This window comes from Mustela erminea, chromosome 12 (assembly GCF_009829155.1).
Source record: "Mustela erminea isolate mMusErm1 chromosome 12, mMusErm1.Pri, whole genome shotgun sequence".
Classification (NCBI taxonomy): Eukaryota; Metazoa; Chordata; class Mammalia; order Carnivora; family Mustelidae; genus Mustela; species Mustela erminea.
The window spans coordinates 82,817,333-82,843,760 of NC_045625.1; the positions used below are offsets into that span (position 1 = coordinate 82,817,333).

Genomic DNA, 26,428 nt, shown 5'->3' on the forward strand with positions numbered 1-26,428 from the left:
TGAGTAAGTCAAACTCTGAGGCAGGTCAATGAGAGGTAGATTTGTATTTTTATACATTTGAATCTAAATTTCTTATTTTACTGAGAGCCAGAGAAGAAAGGTAAGCCTAGGGCGCCTGGGTGGCTCAGTGGGTTAAGCCACTGCCTTCGGCTCAGGTCATGATCTCGGGGTCCTGGGATCGAGTCCTGCATTGGGCTCTCTGCTCGGCAGGGAGCCTGCTTCCTCCTCTCTCTCTCTCTCTGCCTGCCTCTCTGCCTACTTGTGATCTCTCTGTGTCAAATAAATAAATAAAATCTTTAAAAAAAAAAAAGAAAAGAAAGGTAAGCCTAGGTGGACAGCCCCAGCAGACTACTGGCCACAGAAGTTGGGAAAGAGGAGGACAGAGGAGCCTGGCACTGATTCTACGTGCAGTAATGGCTCCTCAGGTGCAGTAATGGCTCCTCAGGGCAGCTAAAGCCAAGAGGTCCACCCAAGCATTTAAGCTCTGGTCAAGATCCCCCTTCTACAGTGAGGAAAGACCGAAATGAACTATAATTTCCAAGCCAGGTTCCAAAGTCTTGGCTGCGGTCTTATTACTGAGAAGTGGGCAAGAAAAAGGGGAATTTTATGTGTGAGCTTTTATAAACTCTGAAGTACCACACAAGAGGGGTGTTTCCTATACTAAGTAAGCCCCACCCTTAAAAAGGGCAGTATGGTATAAATTTAATAAGATTTAAAAAAAAAAAAAAAAAAGATTTAAAAAATAGATTGCATTCAACATTTAAGTGTCTGTGTACCAGGCTCTGAAAACAAAGAGCGAACAACATAGGACACAGTCCCCACCCTCAAGGGATGCTTGTTTTTAGGATGTAGGAAGGCCTGGAATAGTACGGAGAACAATGAAAGTAAATGCTTAAGAGCTGAGGTGTCAGTCATTGGTAGCAGTCCAAAGCCTTTCCAAATCTCCTAAGCTGGGGGAACATCATTAACTCCTTTTCTGTATTACATTTCTTCAAGACTTTTAGCCCATGATGGCCTTTTATTATAATTTTAAAGGTTTCCCTGACAGGAAAGAACAGATGCTTGGAACTGAAAGAGTCAACAAGTAGAAACACAATAAATGGTACTGTTCCAAGGCTGGAATCCAGGGAAATCGGAACATCCAAAGCCCAGACAGAAATGTTTCATTGTAGAGGGACATTTCAGTTTCGTGGCCTTTTTCTACATCATAAAGAAGTATATTTTCTCCACAGTTTCTTGTGTTTATGTTACTGCTTAACTCGGAGGAAGTCTACACTCAAAACTTGTGAACTGGCCCCTGTTATCCGTCACCTTCCTGGACTAAAACCAGGAAGCTAAGTAGCCCAACCCCTCCTCTCTTTCACTTTCCCACTGCCAAGAAGGATGTCAGACAACAGTGTCCTTATGAAGCGAGACTCTTTCACAAGTCGACATTCTGACATACTTATTTCCATATAGCAGAATGGGCTAGAAACCCAAGCCTCCTGCTCCTGGAAGTTCTAAACCATGGCCCAGCAAATGTTTTCTTAAAGGGCCACACAGTATATTTTTTAAGCTTTGGAAGTAGAGGATATTACATAAATACTTACATAAGCAATTTAAAATGTACCCATTTAAAAAGGTAAGGACAATTCTTTGCTCGTAAGAGGGGACAAGTAAAAACAAAAAAACATCCAACCAAACAGGCAGCTGACTATAGTTTGCCAACCCCTAGTCTAAACTCATGCAAAATTCAGTAATGGCCTACTGACGTGCAGGTGTCTGTTCACCAAGACACGATCTTCACCTGCAAGGCCCTCACACCGGTACAGAGGGAGGGACATATACTTCCTGATTCTTGCTGTCCTTCACCTTGGCTTTCACTGTAATCTTCAATACATCTTCGGGCTGCCCTTAGCATCCAGTCACCATTGAGGGATAATCCTGTTCTGTTTGCTTATTTCTTTTCTTTTTTTTTAAAAGATTTTATTTATTTATTTGACAGAGAGAGAGGTCACAAGTAGGCAGAGCAGCAGGCAGAGACATAGGGGAAGCAGGCCCCCTGCTGAGCAGAGAGCTCCACTCGGGACTCCATCCCAGGACCCTGAGATCATGACCTGAGCCGAAGGCAGCGGCTCAACCCACTGAGCCACCCAGGCGCCCCTACTTTTCTTTTTTTAATTAAAAAAGTGCTAGTTCTGAGTGGGTACATAATCTGAAAGGTCAATTCAAAGTAAACTATACTTGGTTTTGGTAGCAAAAGAACTTATCTGGTTATAATTTACCTAAGCTAAATTCTGAACTTGTTCACAATTTCCAATCACATACCACAGGGGAAGCTGGCGTAAGATCAAAATCTCGCTTCAGATAATCCTCAAAGTAGATCATTAACTACATGTGTTAGTATTATCCACACTGAGCAAGACACAAGAAAGAACTGTATGTTAGACAACAAGAAGTAAAAACCTCAGTTCCTGATCTCAAGCTGGAATGCTCTCTGTGCACCCTCAAAAAGAGATAACCAGGACGTGGCACCCACAAAGCAAAGGGACACTTGGGTGGCTCAGTCAGTTAAGCGTCTGCCTTCGGCTCCGGTCCTGGGATTGGGCTCCTTGCTCAGCAGGAAACCTGTTTCTCCCTCTACCTGCTACCCCCACCCCTTGCTTGTGCTGGCTCTCCTTCTTTCTCATAACTAAACAAAATCTTAAAACAAAAAAATTTTTTTTAATTTTTTTTCAAGAGAGGGTGTAACCACTGCAAGTTCCCATTCATTGTCCGGCCTGAAGTCCGACTTAGAATCTGGTCAGAATTACATAGCTAGCATTATTGTAGCTGACAGAGTGTAGGATCAAGAATTAACATTTCAAATAGTATCAGCTTTAACGCACTGTTCATGGATGCTCATCTAACTCATCAGTTCTGGGTCCTGAGGGAGACAGCTACGTGGTGAGATGGTGAAGAAGAGAAAGGCACCCTTAGTAGATTCCAGGGGAAAATCAGAAAAAAATATCTGTATTTGGAGCCTTCCCAGCTCTTTCTACCCCTTGTGCTGTTTGCTCCGGTTTTCAATATCCTCCTACCTCAGCCTGTCCAAAGGTGAACGCATGGCACTGCATAAAGTCTGCTCCACCACCAAAATGCTCTAACTCCAAAATGACCACTCTATTTGATCCTCAATCAAAATTTTCACTATATCCTGCAAATGGTCTTGGCCCCATATTAAAAGAAAGCTTACTGTTACACTTCAAACGAGAGTGTATCTGCTAGCCTAAACTTCTTGGAGGTATGTGATGTTTTAAAAGATGCACTTTGATCCTCAGGCAACTTGTGATGGAATTCTGACCCTTAACAGCCAAATTCCCACACACAGCAAGTCTCAGATGTCCTAATTCCACAACGCATGTGCTTTGTAGCCACAAGAAGTTTTTCTTGACATTAACAATTGGTGGGGTTTGTTTTTCGGGGGGAGGTTGATGGGATAATAGTCCTTTCTAACTACTGGCTGTGAACTTGAAGAAAGACTCACAGACAAGACATATTCCTAATATTTCTATAATAAATTGTGGTTTTAGCTAGTTGTTTATATAATCTACTTCCCTATAAGGCTGTGCTTACTCATTTTAGAGTCTTTGAGATCCCATACAGTAATGAACACAAACAAGTCATTGAAAAATGAAAACATCTCTTAAAAACACTGATATTTTATTGTGGGGCGCCTGGATGGCTCAGTTAAAGCGTTCGACTCGTGGTTTCAGCTCAGGTTGAGGGATCAAGCGCCACACTGAGCCCTGCACTGGGCTCTACAGCTGGTATGAGAATGTTTAAACTCCTAAAAATCAACAGAAGGCCTTTAGCTTCTCCCATTATGTCTCTGCCCATCTGGTTCTGAAAAGCAGAAGCAGGTGAAGCTGGAAGAAACCTACCGGTTTTGAGTTAGTCACGCAGGCCTCGGCCCACATGCCCTGCCTACCACGCAAACTGTGTGACGTGGGGCAAATCACTTAATGTTTCTGAAACCGTTTTCCTACCTATCAAATCAGGTTTTAACACCCACCCCCCAACTAGGCAGGCTTCGTCAGGGAGATCTGCACCAAGGCTCGAACACTGTCAGTCATGGTTCCTTCCCTTGCTTCACTACAGGAAAGTCAGAAGTTCAGTCGTACAGAGCAAAACGCAGGGCATCTCGCTTGGGGTCCTGGGCACCCTCACGATTAGGCATTTTCTCACAAACGTCAGGACTTCTCTTGCACACTCGGGAACGGAGCAGAGAGAGCCTGCCCCCAGCACACCCGTAGTGGTAGAAATCAAGGACACGGTCTCAGAACTGCTCGACAAGCTCTACGAATACATATTTTAGATTTGTTGCTCCAATGATGGAATGTTGCTGTTTTCAACAGTCTCCAAGCCCCGTGCAAAGTGCTTTTTTGCTGGGCTGGGAACACAGTAGGAAAAGGGAGACAGTGCACACTCACGCAGATCCCGTATCAGTTGTTTTGAGACTTAACTGCACTACTGTCTTCCTCTCCCCTTCCTGCACGGCCCGAGCACCTGTGCTGTGTCTGGGCTAGGAAAGCAAAGGTCTAGCTGACCTAGACCTGCACCCAAGAACTCACAGTCAGCCCCCAACACTGATACTGATACCCTCTCAACACTCAGCAGAACACAGGTTTCCATGAAAACACCCTGCATTTCTGAAAAGATAAACACATGCACTGAAATTTAGCTTAGATCTACTTGAGGACTTTTATTTTGCAGTTCCTCGTTTCCAAGCATTCGTTTAGATTAAACTCATCCCAATCAAAAAGCTTATGTTACTTTTTCTTTTTAAAGATTTTATTTATTTATTTGACAGAGATCACAAGCAGGCAGAGAGGCAGGCAGAGAGAGAGAGGAGGAAGCAGGCTCCCTGCTGAGCAGAGAGCCCGATGTGGGGCTCGATCCCAGGACCCTGAGATCATGACCTAAGCCGAAGGCAGAGGCTTTAACCACTGAGCCACCCAGGCGCCTCCTTATGTTACTTCTTATGAAGATAACGGAATATCCATGTAGTGGACTACACAAACAGAGCTAATATATCCAAATTGAAACAGGTGAAAGAGACAGACAAGACAGCACCCCAGTTTCTAGGATACTCCACTGCATAAATTATTATCCCAAATATAAAGCCAAAAGAACAAGTCTGGTAACTGTTCGAAGTGATAGGTTACAACAGTTTTTTTCAGGAGCCTTCATGGCTGAGATCTAATCCAGTCAGGTCAGCATTTATAGATCTGATCATCCAATCACACCCAGCACTTAGAACAACAATGCAATTGTTACTTGAAACTTACGACTAAGCCCAGTGAGATTTTTTCCCATTCTTCTTTGCTCCTGTTCTATTAATAGGTGAGAGATACTCTCTGAGGAAGTACATACTGACTACAAATATTTCATGGTAGTAAACAGCAAAGGCACTGGCAATTTATGTTTTCTGGACAAAGTAAATCACAAACACAATACTCAGAAATTTAGCAATGCCTGAACTAACGTTATTTTTAACCCAGTTCTGTTTTTCCACATTTTACAGAAGAAAGGCTCACAAAGAAATTTATCTCTAAAAAAGTGCATGACGAAAATTCCTGAATGTGAAGAGGTTTCAGGACTAAGGAGGGTGACGTGTGACTTCGGCTGCTTTTCTTAATTCCCTAACCTTTGTGAAGCAGCAATTCATGCCAGAACTTGGTTTAAAAAAAAAAAAAAAAAAAATTCTAAAGGCCATTGTCAAATAAAAATAAAGGCTGTACTTTTACAAAACACACACAGCCCTTCCCGAGGCTCCAGTACTACTGGCTGAAATATATAGACACTGGGATCAGAATACATGTATATTTAAATCATTTTTCTTGAAGGAATGAATTAGGTCAGTGCCCTTAAGAAGCTCCCCATCAGCTCTCTTTTTCAGTCTCCAAACAGTGAAACCCTTTGTCCATTGTATTAACCACTGTAAACTGTTTGGACATCTATTGTTAGCCCTGGCCGACTGGGTAAATCTGGTTAAAAAGAGATAAAATGGGATTCTGTCAATGTATTTCTCGCACAATCAAATTTAAGCAAACTTTGCAAAGAGCCAGCTCACTCTAACTGCTACACCAGTGCCTGAAATGAAGTTCCTGGTCATACTTATCTTGGCACTCAGAATATTTGCGTTCCTGTCGCTTCAAATTTTTCTGCAAGGAGCCTTCAGAAGTAGCACTAGAGATAAAAGCCTAAAATAAAATGTTAATCAATAAATCATCTGGCCAGCCCGCTTCAAAGCAATAATAGTAAGGTCCCTGGAAAGTTAAAAATTGATTCAATTGATTCAAGATGTTTAAAGGTCTCAAGAGCAATGCAGTGTAGCTCAAATTTCATAATACTAGCTAGAAATAGGACAGTCACTATTGCCAAATGGTTCAGTGGACTAGCGTGTGCTGTGAGCATGAGATTCTAGGCACCGAACAGGATAAAAATCTAATCTCCCTCCAATCTCCCTCCAGTTCGTTTGTCAAAAGATAAAGACAGAAAAAGGGAACATCCTTTGTAGCCCACCTGTCAACAAGATTTATATATCACCTTTTACTTTATTAAAAACGAACAAATCAGAATGACTTCCAAAAAAAAAAAGCCACACTCATTAATTTTTATAAAGTATATATCAAAGCAGCTGTTCTTAGAATTAAGTCACCTTTCAGTTTCTGCATTAATTGGTAGGTTTGCAAATTATAACTTCTCAAGCTTACTCATACAGAAAAGTACCTAGAATCAGAGATTAGTAGCTAAAGAAGCGGAGGCCCTGCAGAGAAACAATTACGTGGCAGGTCTTCCGGCAGCCGCCATCCTCCGGCAGGTCACTGTAATGAAGTTCAAGATTTGAATGTGCGTTACAGAGAGTGGTCTTAGGACTGCTTTGGCATCATGTTTTTCTGTAATGATGATGATACTAGTAAGTTATAACCACTGCCACTTAGGCTGCCAGTGCAACGCCAGAAGGCATCTATCCCATTTCTTGTTGGGTGGCACTCATCTTCCCTTACTCCCAGAGGCCAGAAACCCCCGGCCCCCTGGCCAACAGGTTAAGATCTAGAAGGAGGAAGGAAAGCAGATGCCTTTTGTTTTCTTCTTTCCTACAGCAGCAGTCTCAGGCAAAGCGGATTTGCCAGACCTGAGCTTTGCCGGTGTCACTAAGTTCCCTACTATTTCAGCTGCCTCTGCTAGGCAGAGGCTGAGCAGTTGGAAGCGTGTTTCCAAGGTCCCAGCTCTGGACCACAGCAGCTTTCTAACTTGCTGGGGGGCAAATATGAAAGCCAGTGGTGGGCTCTTGGTTTCTGTCCCTCTAGCCTCTTGTTTTGTCAGCATTAATGCTCTCCATTAAGTTCCTTTCTCCTTGAAAGTGCTAAAATGATGTCTCTTTTCTTCACTGAACCCTGACTGATCAGGCACAGAGTGCCCATTTTACAGCTGAGAAAAACTGAACATGAGAAAAGTAAACTACCTGAGGTAGAGCAAGCAAGTGGCAGGACAAAGGAATCCATACTCACATGTGCCTGACTTCAGAGTGACATAATGAAAGTTAAACATGTCCCCAACACACGACCCAGCAATTCTACACCCAGGAATTGAGTCCACAAAGCAAAGTGTAGGTGATTTCCCCAGCAGCTTTAGTCATCAGAGGAAAACACAAACAAACAGACAACAACCTAAATATCCATCAAGAGAAGAACGGGTCAGCAGACTGTGGGGAACTCATGTAAAAGGACAACTACTCAGCAGCGAACAAGAACTGCTGAACCACACATAATACGGATGACTCTCAGTTACGTTGAGCAAAAGAAGCCAAACACAAAATACTGACTTCATTAATACAGATCCTCTGAAAGTCAACCAAAACTATCCCACGGTGAGAGAAGTCAGAAAAGAGGCTCCCTTGGGGGTGGGGTGATAACAGTCAGAAAAAGTGGCAAGAGAGAAGCTTCTAGAGTGATGGGAAGTCCTGTGCTTTGGTCTAGGTGGCAATGACACAAGTGGCTCCATTCATGTAAGTGTTCATGCAGCTCTGAACCAGATCGTGGTGTCCGCACGGTACTGCGGGTACACTCAATGCCACAGAACTGTACACTTTAAAATGGTTAAAACGGTGGCTCCTAGGTGATGTGTACCACAACGAAAACAAATTTATCAAGCTGTCCACTTGAGATTCTGCGCATTTTTACTGCAAGCTATACTTCAATAAAACACCAGAAAAACAACAAGATTAAAAAGGCTTCATTATGAGTAATCAAGCTTACAAGGACAGACCCTGGATACCACTGTTTCTATGGGAAAATTTTTCTCAGTTTCCCACACATTTTTTAACCTCATTCTTTGGTAAATTGAGTCCCCCTCTCGTGCCTCTTCCTGACTTGGGGAAAGACACATGCAAACACTACACTTAAGCAGGATACATGTAAATACTGCTCCCACACCTCTGATTAAAATTCAGATTTGATCTGCTAGAAAGAAGGCCATCGGTATTCAAGATGAGCCCACTGCCTCTTCTCTTCATTTTAGCGTGTCGCCTGCCTGTTTTGAGACTCCCAACGATAACACCAGAAGGAAAAGCACCAGTGTTTTCAGCTCCATTTCTGGAAAATCTCAATGAGTGTCTAAGATGTCACAAATCTCTCTCCCCTCTTAAAAGTCATGCAGACACTAGACAGACCAGCCAAGGTAGGCAAAGTGTTCTGCCTCAAGTTATGCTGAGAAACTCATAAGTGCCTGACGTGATGCTGAAACTCAAGTGACAGTGATTCTGTGTCGGTGAACGATGAGGGCCTGTGGCCATAAGCGGGAGGCTCTGTCTTCAGCCCGTCTGCGGAGACCAGGCTCCCGACTCCGGGCCTGCCTTGCCTTGCTTCCTGCTCCGGGCAGCGGGGCCTCGGAGAAGGCCACAGGAAGAGAAGGGGGTGCGGGAGACTCCCAGTCGGCAGCTCTTCCTGGGAAGAGTGGAGGGGAACAACAAAGTCACGCAGGATGACCGCAGGTCCTGGCCTGGCCGCAGAGCACACGGCACACGCTTAGGTGGTACATTATTTAAGCTGTGACTGAGTGACAGATCTTCCCAGGAAGCTGAGGAGCTGAACAACTACTGCCACTTCTGGTTTCTCTGTTCTTTATTTTATTAATTAATTAATTAATTAATTTATTTATTTATTTTAATTTCTCCCTGCTGAGCAGAGCCCGATGCGGGACTCAATCCCAGGACCCTGAGATCATGACCTGAGCCAAAGGCAGGGGCTTACCCCACTGAGCCACCCAGTTCCCTGTTCTTTAGAAAAATATCTATCCGAGAAAATCTGCTGGACCTCTTCTTTAAAGAAACAAACAGAAAACAAACGCAAGTGTTTTAAGGAGCGAGGAAGTACTTTCAGACAAGAAAGTACTTTATACCAGATTTATACCCAACCGCTTAGAACGTTAAACACCAGAGAAGACTTCAAATACAACTCCTCATTTCCCTACACAGAAACTTCCATTCACGGGCCTGAGCTGCCACCACCCAGCTAGCTGCCACAGCTTACGCACTACAGAAAATGCCAGTACAGAACTCTACCGGTTTTTGCCTTACTCACAACTGTCCATCCACTATGTCAATGTCAGGAATCCACTCTTCTGACTTCCCAGTGGGTCTCCAATTCTTTGTATTCAACAGCAGCCTTCCCCAGATCCAGTCGGTTCAATGTGGTACACTCAATGGATATGTTTGGTGCCAGGTCAGCTTCTGGGGTTACCCTCATGACTCAGACCAAGGAGGGGCTCGGGGCAGACCGGAAGTGACTGGCACGGAGCAGACATGATAAGGGCTCTAGTAAATACTGGCATGTGCGCACCAACCAATCAAGGGCAAGAAGGAAACTGATTCAGCTGAGTGAAGAAGGTTAAGGGAGGAGCCAGGCTTCTAAAAATGAGCTCACAGGGACATTCCTTCTAAAGGAGTCATTCTTTTCAGAAACAGAAACGATCAGTTTTGCTAACTAATTCCCTCAAATAATTTCATTCTGCTTTCGCCAGACGTATTTGCAAATGGCCCTCTGTAGACTGAAAATGAGCTGGTTCCTCTTACAGCATACACCACCCCCCTTCCCAAAACAGACTCAGGGCCTCAGGGGTGCTCTACTACGTAAGGCACAAAAGAAACCCTGCAACCAAGAACTAGGAACACTGCCTCTACTGCTGTGACATAAATGGCTCTCATTTGGACCATTATTTCCTCCTGAGAGGAACGAAGGTCTTAGAAGCTACAAGTCTGAGAAAAGTTCACTTATTCCTACTGATGATTCGAAAGCATTATTTCCCCCGTCCCCCTTCAACTCCAATGACAAAATGTAGAGTATCTGCAGTGTTCTTTCATCTCTACCAAAGTTTTTCTTAATACAATGGCAAAGATATAACTGGACTTTAATCATTATCTGTTAATTACAGCCTAATAACGTTACCTACCAGGAAGACTAACTATCCCAATAATTGTCTTACAATGTATTACATATAACCCCCTCCAAATGCCTCTGGCTTGTCCCTAGCTATAAATATATAACTATATATTTAGTCTCATACTTACACACAGTATCTATGAGATGAGGCCTACTGTAATTAAATTTTCCAATGATGCCATTTTTTCTTATGAACATAATGTATATATTCATATGGCTGATTAAATTCTACAACAGAAAATAATAATTGCCCTATTAATTAATTCTGAAGTCCATCTTTATGTAGATGTAGAAAACACGTGCATTCAAGGATGGGACATGACATCTTTGCCATGATTAATGGTGTAATTTGAACTTTTTTTGTCAGTACACCTTCCTAAAATAAATACTTTATTCACTCCTAGCAATTGTGCTGCCCCCACCAAATCTCTCCCACACAAATGAAATGTTGAGAGAAGACAAACAGAAAGAGAAACTATAAGCCATGAATATTTAATTGGGCTGAATATTAGGCTGAAAGTTAAGATAAATGTTATTACAAAAATGCATATTGCTGTGGTCTAAAATATACAAGGTGTGGAGGCACCTGGTTGGCTCAGTGGGTAGGCATGTAACTACTGATCTTGGGGTCCTGAGCTCAAGTCCCACGTTGTGGGAGAGAGCTTACTTTAAAAAAAAAAAAAAGAAAAAAAATTACAAGATGTATAAATTATTGATAAACACTGCATTATGTTTTTAAGGTTAAAGACCTGATTTAACTGTAACCATCCGGCAGAGGCACTAAACAAGTATCTGCGTGGACTTAAAATGACTAAAGTACAAGTTACTAATTGAAGGTTTAGGATTTCATGTAAAAGGTGTGCACGTGTGTGCACGCATGCACGCACACACATGATTAAGGATTTTGGTGACTGAAACAAAGTATTTTCTATTTTGGTTTTATTTACCTACCATGACCGTGAACTTCCAATTATTCATATTTCTAGGTCACCGCAGGGTTACTTTTTTTTTTTAAACCTCAAGACTTCCCATTCCTACTACAATCCTAGCTAAAGCCTACTTTACAGACCAACATAAGCTACATTTTTAAAAAATTAAATGCATTTTGGGGTGCCTTCCTGGCTTAGTCGCTAGAGCGCGTGACTCTTGATCTCGGGGTTGTGAGTTCAAGGCCACGTTGGGTGTAGACATAACTTAAAAAATTAAACCTTTAAAAAATAATAAAAAATAAGGTTCATTTACATGTGAGGCTCTTTGGTTCTCTGCCTTCTCCAGCAGTGCTAGATTAGGAAAGCAAGCTGTGCTCCAGAGCACAGTGATGTCCCCTGCAGTGCGGAAGCACCGTCTCCATTTTCAGTCCATCCCATCACAGATGTCACACCAGCAGATTTTGTCTGGCATTCCTGAAGGTGTGGTCGAGGTATACGCAGCTCTCCATAACTAAACATCACACTCACATTTTAAAAGTACTACCAAGGCACAGATTTCAAGGGCCGTGTTCACAGTTTTTGCCTTATTCTCCTATGACTCAACCCCAAAATTTATTTCTCTTACATCAGACTCTTTCTTTTACTTAATACTAATCATGCCTCATTCTAAACAACCTATCCACGAAATAAGTGAATTCGGTAGCCATCTTTATATTTATCCCTGGAGCACAATATTCATGCAAAATAACTGAAAAATAATGTGCCACCTTTAAGTCTGTCTTTGTAGCACACTTTAGAAAACGCGGTTTAAGGAACAGCAAAAAAAAAAAGGTGGGGTGGGCAGAAAAATGCTTAATCAGCATATCAGGTATTTTTTTCAATAGGATAGTCTTTAGTCTCTTTTCTGAGCTCACAGGTTATCAAGGCTGATGAAACTGGTGTGGAGGATGGCCAGATGACAGAGGTTTTAGCCCCTTTAAAAATAGAATGAAACCATCACCTCGCTGGCCTGCCTGGGCTCTAGAAGCGAGAGGCCAAGTTAGGTGCATTTCCTAATCAAGTTGAAAAAGTGAAAACAGAGGCTTAGCAACTCCAAGCTCTGCCTTGTATGGAATGCTGTCGGTGGTGTACGTGGTGTACCAGGTTAGCCAGCTGTTATGTATTTCCCAGGTACCCTTCAAACCTGCAACTAGCGACTGACAGTACTTCATGTTAGGACTGAGTACCTGAAAATTTCTTTCCACTGCTGTTACATGGTATTTTTTTAAAAAATTTAATGGTAGTACCATGTTAGACCCTCATAAATTTCGTAGCGATATCAGCTATTGCTAACAAGAGTCATCGTAAAAATTCCTTTGGGGTGAACTAGGCCATAAATAGTTTAAGGTAAGATTTCTTTCTTAACCTCAAAAAGTTCACAAAAACTCTGGAGTTTTTAACCCCTAAACAGGTGTTGAATCTGACCTCTGAGTCTATGTTTTTGACCCCAATCCTTGGATTCAGGAGCAAAAAACTAGCTCAGTAAAACATCTGAAATAATCATTCTGTCCCTCAACTGGATTCCCCACGTACATGCGCATCAGTCACACCCTCTTATACCCCAAATCATCGTCAATGGAAAATGCCTTTCAGCACCAAGGCTGGCTAGTCCAAGGCCATCCGGCCAACAATGTTGGCCCCCCATTACTGCTCAGACTCTAATCAATGAGGCATTTCATAGGAAGCCAGCTTTCAACCTAGATAAATTAATCTGTAGCCACAACTCCTTAATGGGATTTGTTTTAGGGATTAGGCAAGGAATTCCCTGATGGCTCATATTCTTGGTAAGAGTTATGTTGAAAGTTTCAGCGGTGATTACTAACGCTTCCTCTTAACTCCACCCCCGCCACCCCCACCACCACCAACTCCCCGCCCAAATCTGCATGACTTTGTCAACTATGGAATGTAATACTGTCCACAAGACTCAAGCGGCCCCGCCTAGTTTCAAGAACTCACCTGTCTCTTAAAAAGAGTTAACTTCAGAAGAGAACCCTTTCTAAACTCCACTGCAGGGATTTTTACATCCCCCTTGCATTCCCAGGCACTTCTGCAAAAGATAAATGGCTGGCTGTAACCTTTTGTCAGTGTACAAAGAATTAGATCAAAAGTTAAACAAATGTAGGCAGAAGTCCTTGCAAATGGAATTCCCCAGGCAGATGAGGTTAGAATTCATCGGTCTTAGGCATTTTTGTGCCTCAAAAATGGTAATATTCCCTGTTTAGGGGGCGGGGTGAAGTGTTTACTGGGAAACTGGTTCACTTCTTTGCAGGGAAGTCAAGTCACTAATACATTTGGGATTTTAGGACTCCGCTCCCCACAAGTAACCAAGTTCTCTTACTGGCATTCAAGGCCTTTCAAGAGTGTGAGCAACTCTTTTTGTTTACCTCAGCTCCTGCCTAGACACCTACATGGTACCTCCTACCTGTACTTCTAGATCCTTCCTCCCAGGACCCAGCACTTGGAGCTTTCAGCACCTGCCTTGGTTCTTAGGACCCGGCACCCACACATGTCCAACACCCTAACAACATTTCACGCAATTCTCACTCAACCCTATGAGGTGGGTGTGTCATTCGCCCATCTTCTTTACTGGCTTGCGCTGTGAGGTACCTGTTCGAATGCGACCCTTTCTTCCCAGAAAGAATCCCTAAAGGGAGCATGTGTAAGGGAGTCCCATCTCGCCCGTGATTCCGTACTGCACAGTTGGCCTGTGTTGCCACACCCCCACCACGCCCCCAGCCACACGTGTCCCGGCGGAGTCCACAGTCTCAACAGTCTGAAATGTTCAGCTCGGACACACTCCTGAAGGCAGACACTGAGTCTTGCTCATATTGTACCCCTCACACAGACCGGCCCAGGTAGGCAGGGGCTGGTTATGAGCTGTGTGGTCGTGAGAAGCGGCAGCAGCCACTGCAAGGAAAGAAACCCCCCTCCATCAGTCTCTGGGAGCAGCTCTGAAAAAGTTCAAGAAACACCTCAAAAGCCATTGTTGCCTGAGTGAAGCAACCGTTCTCTCATCTCTGGGGTGAGGAGAAGCCTTAGCATCCCGTTCTTATTTCTAACTGGAACTCATCATTCTTAATTACGCGCACACTTTCCCTACAAGACAGTGTAACAGAGGCGCGCTCTTAAACACCCCTACTGCCCGAGCAGGATATTAAATGCTAAAATGCAACTACTCCTACTCACTTAAAGCATCTCCTCCTCAGGTGTGGGTGATGTCCCCCCCCACACCTCACACACACACACACACACACACTCATTGTCCCTCCCAGGAATGATTCTGACAACGCAGGGCTGGTTCCTCCCAAATGACTGTCCGCACACCCAGCACAGACCACCAGAAGATGGGAAGCGAAGGCCCTCTTTCCCCTCTACTAGGATTCCCCAAGCTCAGGGAGGGCGTGCGGAGTCACAGGGCAGTTTCTGTGACGGGCTGAGTGTCGGCTGGAACCGCAGGGAAACCACGTCCATTATTAGTCAGACCAGACAGCCGCCAGGGAAGCAGCGCTGCTGAGAACCGAAGCTAAAACAGAGGTGGGAGGCTTAGTCCCTTACTAAGCCCTGGAGTATCCACTCCCAAGTTCCGCCACATTTCAAGAATGTGAAAACCCTGCAGTCGAACCCTGGTTATTTATAACTTAAACTACTGTGTAAAAGCGGAAACTTGACAAATGAAGACATAAAAGCAAGGGAATGGTGACAGGTAAGATAATACTAGAGGAGAAGGCATTCCTCACTCCCTTTTTGTGGCTCCCTCCAAAACCCCATCTCCAGTCCCTACCGACAACAACTTCTACTTGCATTAGAGGCAGCTGATTAAAAGGGGAAATGAGGCTGCCGGTCTCCAAAGAGTTGTCAAAGTTGTCTCACACACACATGCCTGTAACTTTGCATCAAGCAGAGTCTGTGGTTTCCAACAGAAGGAAAACACAAAGGCACGCAGCAGCTCCACAACAGGCAGGACGAGATGCCTTCAAGGTGGCAGAGATCCCGGACGGAGTTCACGAGTTTCCCCTACCCTCCTGGAGGCTTAATCGGAAACCCGAGCGACTTCAGAGAGGACAGAAAAGGCTCCAGGAGCCTCGGAGGCCATGAGCCGCCACCCGGGGGGCTGAAATCTGCCCCCGCCCTCGGCCTCACCTTCAGGTGGGAGCGCAGCAGCTACCCAGCGCGCGCCAGGAAGCCCACCACGCGCGCCCACGCTCGCTCCCCGAGACCTTTCTCCCAGCCCGGCGGACTCGAGAGGGGACTTACACGGGGCCAACCTGACAGCTCCCGCCGCGGTGGGAAGCCGCGATCTCCTCGCACCGGCATCTCGGGCGCAAGTCCCGCCTGGGCTCCGCTCCTCCGCGTTGTCCGCGCAGACGATCCGTCCTCGGACCCCAAGCCCGGGCTGCGGGACGACCGGCCCCCGGCGCGCACCCTTTGTCCCTCCTGCCGCCGCCCGCCCCCCGCCGCAGCGCAGCGCCGCGCCTCTGCGCCGGCCGCCGGACCCGGGAAACTCTCAAACGGGCCGCTACCACCCCCGCGCGGCCGGGGGGTGCGGGGAGGGCTCGCAGGGCCAATCCCCGGCGCCCCCGCGACCGGCCGCTTCACAGGCGACTTCCGGCAGGAGCGGGAGGGGCCGGCGGCGGCGGCGGCAGGGGGACCCCGAGGTGCGAGCGACCCGCGGCCCCCTCGCCCTGCCCCCCGCCCCAGGCGGCGCGATGGTTCGCTCCGCGGCGCGCACTAGGCCGGCCGGTCGGGCTCCGGCTCCGGCTCCGGCTCCGGCTCCGGGCGCGCGCGGGGAAGCGCTGGGCCAGCCGCAGGCAGCTTGCGGCCGGCCTGTCCCGAGGCTCTGCCTTTGAGGTCGCTTGCGCATCCGGTAGGAACACTTTTTGGAGAGATTTGCGGCGCCTCTTTAGCTCTCTTCCGAGAGGAAGAAGAGGGGAAACCCCAAAGTTTTCTGCCCTGCCTAGAGGCCTGCCCAGCCAGCCAGCACGTACGCGGCACTGTACCCCACATTTCTCAGCTCAGCACCTGATGACCCGAATTCCGAGGGTGTTGGGATGTTCGTGTTAAATAAAACATGACTTCGAGGAAGAAATACTCGAGGTTATCTCTTTGACACATTTCCAACAACTCCAATAAAAAGACGAACACCTCTCATCGTCAGCTTAAAAGGCAACTGTAGGTCACAAATGTTTATCCAGTGGGATTTACTACTTAATTCGACTCAGTACGTTTACTCGTTTTAGAGGCCTATGTACAAAGAACTGCATAAGAGAAGTAAAAGTTTCCTCACTTTAGGGGCATGTAAATTATTCGGAGACTCAAAACAAGTACACTGATTAAAAATATAATTTGGGGGGGCGCCTGGGTGGCTCAGATGTTAAGCGTCTGTCTTCTGCTCAGGTCATGATCCCAGGGTCCTGAGATCTGGCTCCCTGCCCCGGGGAAGCCTGCTTCTCCTTCTCCCGCCCCCACACCCGCCTGTGTTCTCTCTCTCTCTCTCTCTGTCAAATAAATAAAATCTTTTAAAAATATATATATATATTTATATTATATGTATATAATATAAATAATTTAGGGTTTGAAATCTAAGGGAACCACCCTGCTCTTCCCTTAAAATTGCTTTCCCTTAAAGCAAAACTCCGCCTAGGCTCACAAGTAGAAGGTAAGAGGTAAAAGGTCTGGTCTAACCCGCTGACGAGATGCAGATGCTGGGCTCTCTCCCTGCAAAATTGCTTCACTTCCTGCCTAATCAAAACAAGCTTGGCAGTTTATGTGGAAAAACAAGTCCAACAGATGCCGCTCTGAAAGTGTTAGGCTTCTGGACTCCTTTGGGGTAGCTAAGTGTATGCCTCTGGATGAAAAGCACTGTGAGTAACATTTCCCACATCCCTTCAAGCCTCCAGACCTAGATGTTTGGGTAGTATTCCTGATGTCAGGTGTTACTATGCTGACCTAAGCACCGATTTAAAAAATGTTTCCCAAATTAGGTAGTGCCGCCAAACAATAACAGTGCTAGCCTTTGTGAACTGGTCACACCTTAGTGATGTGAGCTTTCATTAGCATTTAAAGAGGAAGAAAGGAATCCAGAATGTAGCACTAACATCTGCTGAATGATTTCCTTTTTCTCTCTAGAGATGCACTGTCCAGTATGATAACCACTTCCCACGTGTAGGTACTTAATACATTTCATTTTAAATTAACTAAAATTAAAGGAAATGACAATCTCAGTTTCTTAGTCACATTAGTCACATTTCCAGTGCTCAGCAGCTACCTGCAGCTAATGGCTACCATCCTGGACAGCACAGACATAGAGTGTTTCTACCACTGCACAAAGCTCTATTGGACTACACTGCTCCAAATACTAAAATAGTCTTATACTGGAAATACTCTTCTTCAGCCACAGTGCCTGCCACAGATTAACAATAAATAGTTGTTGAAAAACATGGTTCAGTTAGTACATTAGCATTGCTGGTGGCAGTTATAAATAAACTTTGTGGAGAAGGAATTAACAGTACATATCTTTCACAGGTGGGTTGCATTTTTCAACCCCACTCCCAGAATTTGTTTCTCCAAAGAAATGCTATCAAACGATCACTGAACCGCTTCTATCAAGCCAAACCCCCTGATAAAAGACTTAGGCTCCCACTCTGGGGATCTCAGCCCATTCCAGCAGACACTCAGTAAGTAATAAAAAACTGTAAGTGCTGGGGTTTCTGGAAAACTCAGGGGACTTTGGGGCGGGGTTCTTCACCCAGATGGGGTTCAAAGAAGGCTTTCCAGACGTGGGGTTGGTTACAGGAATGAGTTTTTGAGACAGAAAGGAGGGGAAAAGCTTTCCAGGTGAGGGGGATAAATACAAATGGAGAAACAAGGAACGAAGGGACACAGACCTGCTCTTCAGGGCCAGGAAGTGAGGTTGCCCAGGCAGGCAGTGGCTGTATTGTCCAGTGAACACCGTAGAAGTGGGATTAGACTGGCATTTTATAAAGATCACTCTGTCAGCTTCTGGAGGAAAATGAATGTGGCTGGTGGGAGTGGGGTGAGGGGTGTCAGTAAGCATGAAAAGACCAGCAAAAAAATGCATTTTTCTGTGGGAAGGCAGGTGAGAGATGACATGGCTATCGAGCAGGGTTAGACCAAAAGGAGCCACTTCTCAGAAACTAAGGGAGTGTAATCAGCAGGTTGGTTGACTGCCTGATGACAAACGATGTAAGGAAGAGGGAAGTGAGTCTAAGGTGACTCTTCGGGTTTCTGGCTTAACTAAGTAGATGATGGTATCTCTAGTGGAGAATGCAGGAGCGGGAGCAGATCTTGGGAGAGGCCTGAGGAAAGATGGTGAGTTTAGTTAAGGACTGACTGAGTTTCAAAGGCTGTGGGTCATGCAGGTGGAGTGCTCGGCCCTAGTCACTGATGAGTCCTTGGGTAGAGAGCTCTGGGGTGGAGGAAGAGATCTGAGAATTGTCCTTGTATCAAGAAAGCTGAAGTCGGGGGAGGAAGTGAGACTATCCAGAGACACTACGTAGATGGAAGCAGCAGAGGATTAAAGATAGGACCCATGCAGCCTGTTTTCATAATAACCTTTATTATGACAGGCAAAAAAAAAAGATAGGATCCGGGGCGCCTGGGTGGCTCAGTGGGTTAAGCCTCTGCCTTCGGCTCAGGTCATGATCCCGGGGTCCTGGGATCGAGCCCCACATCGGGCTCTCTGCTCAGCAGGGAGCCTGCTTCCCTTCCTCTCTCTCTGCCTGCCTCTCTGCCTGCTTGTGATCTCTCTCTCTGTCAAATAAATAAATAAAAATCTTTAAAAAAAAAAAAAAAAGATAGAATCCATCTCTGGAAATGCCAATATTAGGGGGTAAGCTCAAATCCCCTGAGCAGAGCCCAAAGAGGAAAAGGGAAGAAAAACCTCTCTAGAGCAGTATCCACAAAGTCAAAGGAAGAGTGAATTTCAAGCAGAGGAAACTAGCCAAGAGCAGGCACCAATGAGGAGGTCAGTTAAAGTAAGAACAGAAGATGCTCACCAAGAAGAGAACCAGTGCTCGTCATGGCCAGAGCTGTTTCTGTGGGAAGATGAGACTGGATGTCAGACTTCCGTGGCTGACTGGGAGGTGAGGCACTTCACTGGACGCCAAGTCATGATAACAAAGGATGGAAACCATCAATGTCCAACAAGAGAGGGCTCCTGAATTACAGCAGATCGACCGAATTGGTATAGCAGGCTATCGTTTAAAATTACAAGTCTGTCTGGCAACAAGGAGAATAATGATATAATAACCAATGAAAAAGAACGCAATCTTATCTACCCTACGATGACAACGAAGAAACTACGAAAACCATATAAATGAATTGGAAACCAAATGGGAACATGATCTGATGACAGGATAGGACAGGATAGGACTGCGTCTTTCTCTTTTCCAACTGTATATTGTTGGTACCATGCTGTTTGTGTAAGGGACAGTTTTTCAATACTTTTCAGTATGCATTACAATGTACAAGATCTTTATAACAAGTTCGTCAGAAGACCTCAAATCAATGTGATTAACTAAACAGTTTTCATCAAATTTCCTGAAGAATGTTAAGATTTGGATACACACACACACACAGACATAGAGACACACACGTATATGTGTATATATACACATCTATTTGTCGCACGGTTATGAAGTGTCATTAAGTGGGAATAAAGGGATCCGACATAGAAAAGCTGACGGGGTAACTGAGCAGTTTAGTCGGCCTCTACACAGAAAGGCTGACTGCAATCTTGGAGGCACTTTTCCGCAACAAACATTTCCTGAACACCTCGCACGTACCCTGGGGCACATACGGAGAAGACAAAGACGCTATATACTGGGGGCCTGGCTCACAGTGTGATAAAGACATAACCAAGTAAACAAATGATGAGAGCGCGGGAGAGTTGCCCAAGTCGCTATGACTAATGTGCAGAGGCCGCGGTTAACACTCTGCCGCAGGGAGGGGCACCTGTCAGGAGAAATGCCTGGCCTGCCCTCCCCTCCCCGCCAGGGGCCTCTTCTCTGCTGGCCTCCCCCACCCTCCTCAGTCCACAAACAGCCATCCCACTCACCGGGCATGTTCACTGAGAAGACTCCTTCCCTCAGCACCTGCCACAGGCCCTAAAGTAACATCCAGGAGAAAGGCATGGAAAGTTCTGCTCTGCCCTTCATGCCTTCACTTTTTCTTATTTAATACCACTCTTGTTCACTTTCAAAGTTTGTTAAAGTCTTCTCTTTGTTGGGGGGGGGGGTGCAGGATAGGATAAGGGTGACTAGCTACCCTAGGTATCCCAACTCCTAAGTTTCTAGTGAAAGCACCTGGTATGGAACTGCGCTTAATACCACATATTCTCTCATGACCGCCAAACCCCACAGAAAAACAGAGTTAGGATTGAGATTCTCCTCATCTAGATCTATGATGAGCTTATATGAATGTGATAATATGGAACAAAGTCCACTTCAAGTGTAATAGTCATAGATTTGTACACATTGCAGAGAGAGCGAATTATTTTCAAGGTAGCCTCCAGCACTTAGAATCCCACCAATGAAAAGAGGAGTGCGTGATAATCCACAAGAAAGGTTCACCTCAACCTTTTGGGCAACTCAAGATTCTTGCTTTACCTTTGGAAACACTGTGTTTCTAGTTCACTGATAAGCACTTTGCAGAGTCCCTGTCTTCAGGATTGTTCCCATATCTTAATATTATGTAGGAAGAGCAGAAAGCTGTCTCCCTTTTGCCACTTTCCAAAATGTTCATTTATCCACATGTTAGTGTCTCAAAGGGCAATGCCAATATTCACACAGCCATTCTGTTCAGGAAACTGGGTGGAACACTCTTTATATTGTTCCATGGTCAAGAAAACTATTTTCAGTTGTTCATTTTTTATACCAGTGAGTTTTTGGAGGGAAAAAAAAAAAAAAGATGCTCATTATAAAGCATTCAAAGCAGTTCAAAAAAGCACAAAGAAATGTAAAAATCATCTAAAATCCTAATAACCAGCTTCAACATTAGGTGAATTCCAGATATATGCAGATATAGATAAATGGCTAGCTATAAAACTACCCCCAGAGACCAGAATAATTTAAACAAAAATGAGAATTTACTACGGTGCTATTTTAATTTAAAAATAGTAAATAAAATTCTGTTTGACAGGGAAAAAAAAGAAAATTGAATAGAACAAAAAAATTCATGAATACAGGATATTTCTTCAACATATTTATCCCCAAAAGATCATCTAAAGAGTAAAGACTAACCTAAGCCAATCTTTAGCGGTGAGTTTCCAAAGACATTTCTAAAACATTAAGAGATTAATATTTCTTTGTTGTTGTTAAAGACTTTATTTATTTATCTGGCAGAGGGAGACACAGTGAGAGAGGGAACACAAGCAGGGGGAGTGGGAGAGAGAGAAGCAGGCTTCCGGCTGAGCAGAGAGCCCAGTGCGGGGTCTCCATCCCAGGACCCTGGGATCATGACCTAAGGCAAAGCAGACGCTTAATGACTGAGCCACCCAAGCTCCCCAAGAGATTAATATATTTTTTAAAGATTTTATTTATTTATTTGACACAGAAATCACAGGTAGGCAGGGGTGGGGGCAGTACCCTGCTGAGCAGAGAGCCCGATGTGGGGCTCGATCCCAGGACCCTGAGATCATGACCTGAGCCAAAGGCAGAGGCTTTAATCCACTGAGCCACGCAGATGCCCCAAGAGAATAATATTTTAATGGATAAAAAAATTACATGTTTGAGGTACCTGGGTGACTCAGTTAAGCATCTGTTTCTTTTTTTTTTTTTTTTTTTTTGGTAAGATTTTATTTTTTTATTTGACAGAGAGAGATCACAAGTAGGCAGAGAGGCAGGCAGAGAGAGAGGGGGAAGCAGGTTTCCTGCCGAGCATAGAGCCCAATGCGAGGCTCGATCCCAGGACCATTAGACCCGAGCTGAAGGAGAGGCTTAACCCACTGAGCCACCCAGGCGCCCAAGCATCTGATTCTTGATTTCGGCTCAGTCACGATAACAGAGTTGAGCATCTGAGCCCTGAGTTGGGCCCCATGCTGAGCAGGGGAGACTGCTTGAGATTCTCTCTCTCCCTCTCCCTCTGCTCCCCTCCGCAATCATGTGCTCTCACGAGCTCTCACGAGCTCATACTCTCTCTCTCTCAAATAAATAATCTTTTTTTAAAAAATTATGTTTTAATATTAGAAACTTTCTCTTCCTCCAGGACTTGCCTCTTTGTTATCTCCCTGTATTTAACCTTGCCTCTCCCAATCTTCCCCAACAGCCAGAATGATCTTTTCATGAGGCAAATCAGATCTCCTAAGTCTATCCTTTAAACCCTCCAAGTGTTGCCGATCCAGACTTCCTGTTATTGCCTGCGTTATGGCTGAATGTTTGTGTCCCTCCCAGCCCCCCAAAGGAGTTGAAGCCCTAACGTCCAATGTGGTGATATCTGGAGATGGGCCTTTGTGGGGGGGGGAATTCGGTTTAGATCAGGCCATGAGAGTAGGCCCCTCATCATGAGATCTGTGGTCTTGTAAGAGGAAGAGAGAGCTCTCTCTCCAGGCTCATGGTCCTAGGAAAGACCATGTGAGGACACATGGAGGAGGACCCCCACCAAGAACCAAATCTGTCAGCACCTTGATCTTGGACTTGTAGTCCCCAGAACTGTGAGAAAAAACCCCACCCCGTCTATGGCATTTTGTTACAGAGCACAAGCTGCCTAAGACAGCCTCCAAGTCGAACTGAACAGGCTGCAGGCTCCAAACGCAGCTCGTCCTGCTCTCTCCCAGGCTCTCATCCCAGAGTCACACTGGCCGTTCTCGGTTGCTCTCCAGACCCTGCCAAGTGCACTTCTGCGCTCGAGCCTTTGTTTGAGCTTCTCCTCCTGGACCACAGAGCCAGCTTCTGCTCAGGTTTCTCTTTCTCTCTAAAGAAGGCAGCATCCCTAGAGGACGCAACAGAAAGGGATGTCCTCAGGAGAGAGTCAAATTTAAGTTAAAGCAGGGACACGGGGTCCAACTGAGTGCTTTGTTCACCGTGAAGCGGACGTTTCAGAGAGGGAGGCAGGGGTGTGAAAAGGCGGGGGTGGTGTGGCTGGGCTAAGGGAAGCCTCTAGAGGAACCACCGCCCCAGACAGCAAAGGACCCCCGTAGCCACGGCTCACCCTTTTTACCTTTATTATTATTATTACTAAATTGGCAAGACATTGGAGGGGATGTTGTTGTTACTACAATGAAAAGATGAAAAGGAGTGAGTGCGGGGCACCTGGGTGGCTCAGTGGGTTAAGGCCTCTGCCTTCGGCTCGGGTCGTGATCCCAGGGTCGTGGGATCGAGCCCCGCATCGGGCTCTCTGCTCCGCAGGGAGCCTGCTTCCTCCTCTCTCTCTGCCTGCCTCTCTGCCTACCTGTGATCTCTGTCTGTTAAATAAATAAAATCTTTAAAAAAAAAAAAAAAAGGAGTGAGTGCCAAAGTGATCAAAGCACCAGACTTTAGGGGGAGAAAACTCTCAATTCTCAGTGGATGGTGGCTTTCAATTCACGCTCTCCTCTTTCTGCCATTGGCACAAATCCCAAACGGCAGTCTCCCTTCTGATGTTTCCTCCCTCCTGGCAATGTTTCTGGGCATGATGGGTTGAGCTGGCTGCAAAACTGACCGAAGAATTGGCTGTGCCCCTCAGAGTCATCTGCGGGCTGGAGGGTGACGTGTCTCAGGAGGCCCTGGCCTGGGGCTGCGGATAGAACTGGCAGACCACGTGATGCCAGGCTCCCGTGCAGGGTCCCACGACACAGGGATGGTCTGAGTGCGCTCAGGCTGGCAGGCAAGGTCAAGGTATACTCAGCCTGCTGGACAGGGTCGAGACAGGGCACGATGCAGCTCTGGGCCTGAAGATCCTAGAAGGATCCTTGAAGATCCTTTCAAGGCACAGTTGGGTCTAGACAGGTCCTGCCAGGGAGAGTGCTCCTCACCCTGGAGGAACCTCCCCTCCTGGCAGGGTGCCCTGGGGCCTCACGGGTGGGGTTTACTGAACTTCTGTTTATACTGCAAAGTATACAAAATCCACACTCTTTCCAGGGACAGATCCACTTGTTAATCCTCCGTTAAAAACAGGACCAGCAGGGGTGCCTGGGTGTGTTTAGTGGGTTGAGCCTCTGCCTTCAGCTCAAGTCATGAGCCCAGGGTCCTGGGATTGAGCCCCACATCAGGCTCCCTGCTCAGGGGGACGCCTGTATCTCCCTCTCCTGCCTCCTCTGCTTGTGTTCCCTCTCTCACTGTGTCTCTCTCTGCCAAATAAATAAATAAAATATTTTAAAAATTAAAAAAATAAAAAATAAATAAAACCTAAAAAAAAAAAAAAAAACAGAAACCCTGATAAACAAAAATGGATTGAACACATCATCTTTCAAAAGCAATTTTAACTCACTTCATGTAAGTCCTCAGAGCGCCTGCCTCTGTATGTGGTGTATTTGGTATCACCGCCGTGCTTCACCGATGCAGAAACTCTGCTTTGGCGAGGGGAACACAGCTACCGCCTGAGGTCCCTTCCAGTGGAAAGTGGAGGAGACTCCAGACACAGGTCTGCTGGATGGATGACCATCCTCCCTAGGCCGTGTCCACTGCCTCCACCGCAGCGGGACAACCAGGGCTGAGTGGGTTTTGGTGCGGCTACTGCTGTCTTCTTTAAGGCTCCTTTTAACAGAACTCAGGAGGGTTTTTGCTGAACCGGGTGCTGGGGAATCATGTTTGTGAAACTCTTCCTGTGCAACAAGGTAAACATCCCAGCTCTCTCCTCCAAGATGCCAAAAGGAAAGAAGGCTAAGGGGAAGAAAGTGGTCTCTGTCGTGAAGCAGCAGGAGGCCAAGAAGGTGCTCACTCCCCTGTTTGAGAAAAGGCCCAAGACTTTTGGCATCAGACGGGACATCTCACCGGCTTTGTAAACGGCCCCACCACACCTGGCTGCAGCAGGCAAAGGGCGAGTCTCTGTAAACATCTCCAAGTGCCTCCTGCCATGAACCAGTTCGCCCAGGCTGGGGACCGCCACACAGCTACTCAGCTCCTGAAACCGGCCCACAGATGCTGACCAGAGACAAGGGAACAGAAGCAGCAGAGACTGTTGGCCCAGGCAGAGCAGAAAGCTGCCGGCCAAGGGACGGTCCCCACTAAGAGGCTGCCTGTCCTTTGAGCTGGGGTTAATACTGTCGTCCCCACCTTGGTGGAAAACAAGACAGCTCAGCCAGCAGTGACTGTACCTGCGACGGACCCCACTGAGCTGGCTGTCTTCCCTCCTGCCCTGTGTCCTGGGATGGGGACAGAGTTGGGGAAGGCCGGGCGAGGGCCGGCAGGAAGACCTGCACTACTGTTGCCTTCACACAGGTTAACTGGAAAGACAGAGGAGCTCCGGCTGAGCCAGTGGAAGCCGTCAGGGCGGATGACAATGATGGATACGATGACATCTGTCATCCCTGGGGAGGCAACATCCCGGGTCCAAAGTCGGTGGCTCACATCGCCAAGTTGGAAAAGACAAAGGCTAAAGAACTGGTCACCAAACTGGGCTGAGTGTATGCTGTTGGATTTTCTGAACACAAAAGTAATAAAAAGTTCTCCCCACCTCCTGCCCAGAAAAAAAGGAAAAAAGGTAAATGCCACAATGCATCTGACTCCAGCCATGAGCTAGTTCGTGACAATCCTTGATACACATGTAATCTGGTACCTAATGGCATTCTACACACCCCTTCCCTAAACAAGTACTTTAAGAAAAAACACTTTATTAGGTTAAAAATTGGACTGCGTAAAAAGGCCCTCATCTCATTAGACAAGGGAGGGAACCTGAGGTGAGAGAGGCCCAAGGGACAGTCGCAGGAGACACAGGTCCCCCGGGGGAACCAGAGGGGCCTCTGGCGACACGGGTATTGCTTTTAGACATTATCACCAGAACCCTCCAGTTTGAAGAATTCGGTATCCCTGATCAGCACAGATTAAAGTTGTTGGAGAGTCTCCT

The 26,428-nt window shown here is 46.0% G+C and overlaps 1 protein-coding gene, 1 long non-coding RNA gene and 1 pseudogene across 7 annotated transcripts in view; 2 read left to right on the top strand and 1 right to left on the bottom strand.

Annotated features, from left to right (window-relative positions):
* Positions 1-26,428, bottom strand: part of TJP2 (tight junction protein 2) — a 120,408-nt gene that overhangs the window by 58,758 nt on the left and 35,222 nt on the right. Inside the window, exon 1 of one of the 6 annotated variants that reach the window (XM_032306731.1) lies at positions 15,686-16,132. The exons of 3 other annotated variants lie outside the window; for them this stretch is intronic. In XM_032306731.1, coding sequence (XP_032162622.1) covers positions 15,686-15,745 — 60 coding nt within the window. In that variant the 5' untranslated portion in view covers positions 15,746-16,132. Of the gene's footprint in view, positions 1-3,059; positions 3,366-15,685; positions 16,133-26,428 lie in introns of those variants that run through there. 2 more of the 6 variants (XM_032306735.1, XM_032306732.1) reach the window with 2 other exon arrangements.
* LOC116570109 overlaps positions 1-26,428 on the top strand; it is an 89,448-nt gene that overhangs the window by 31,140 nt on the left and 31,880 nt on the right. The gene's annotated exons all lie outside the window — the stretch shown is intronic.
* Positions 25,067-26,070, top strand: LOC116570102 (annotated as a pseudogene).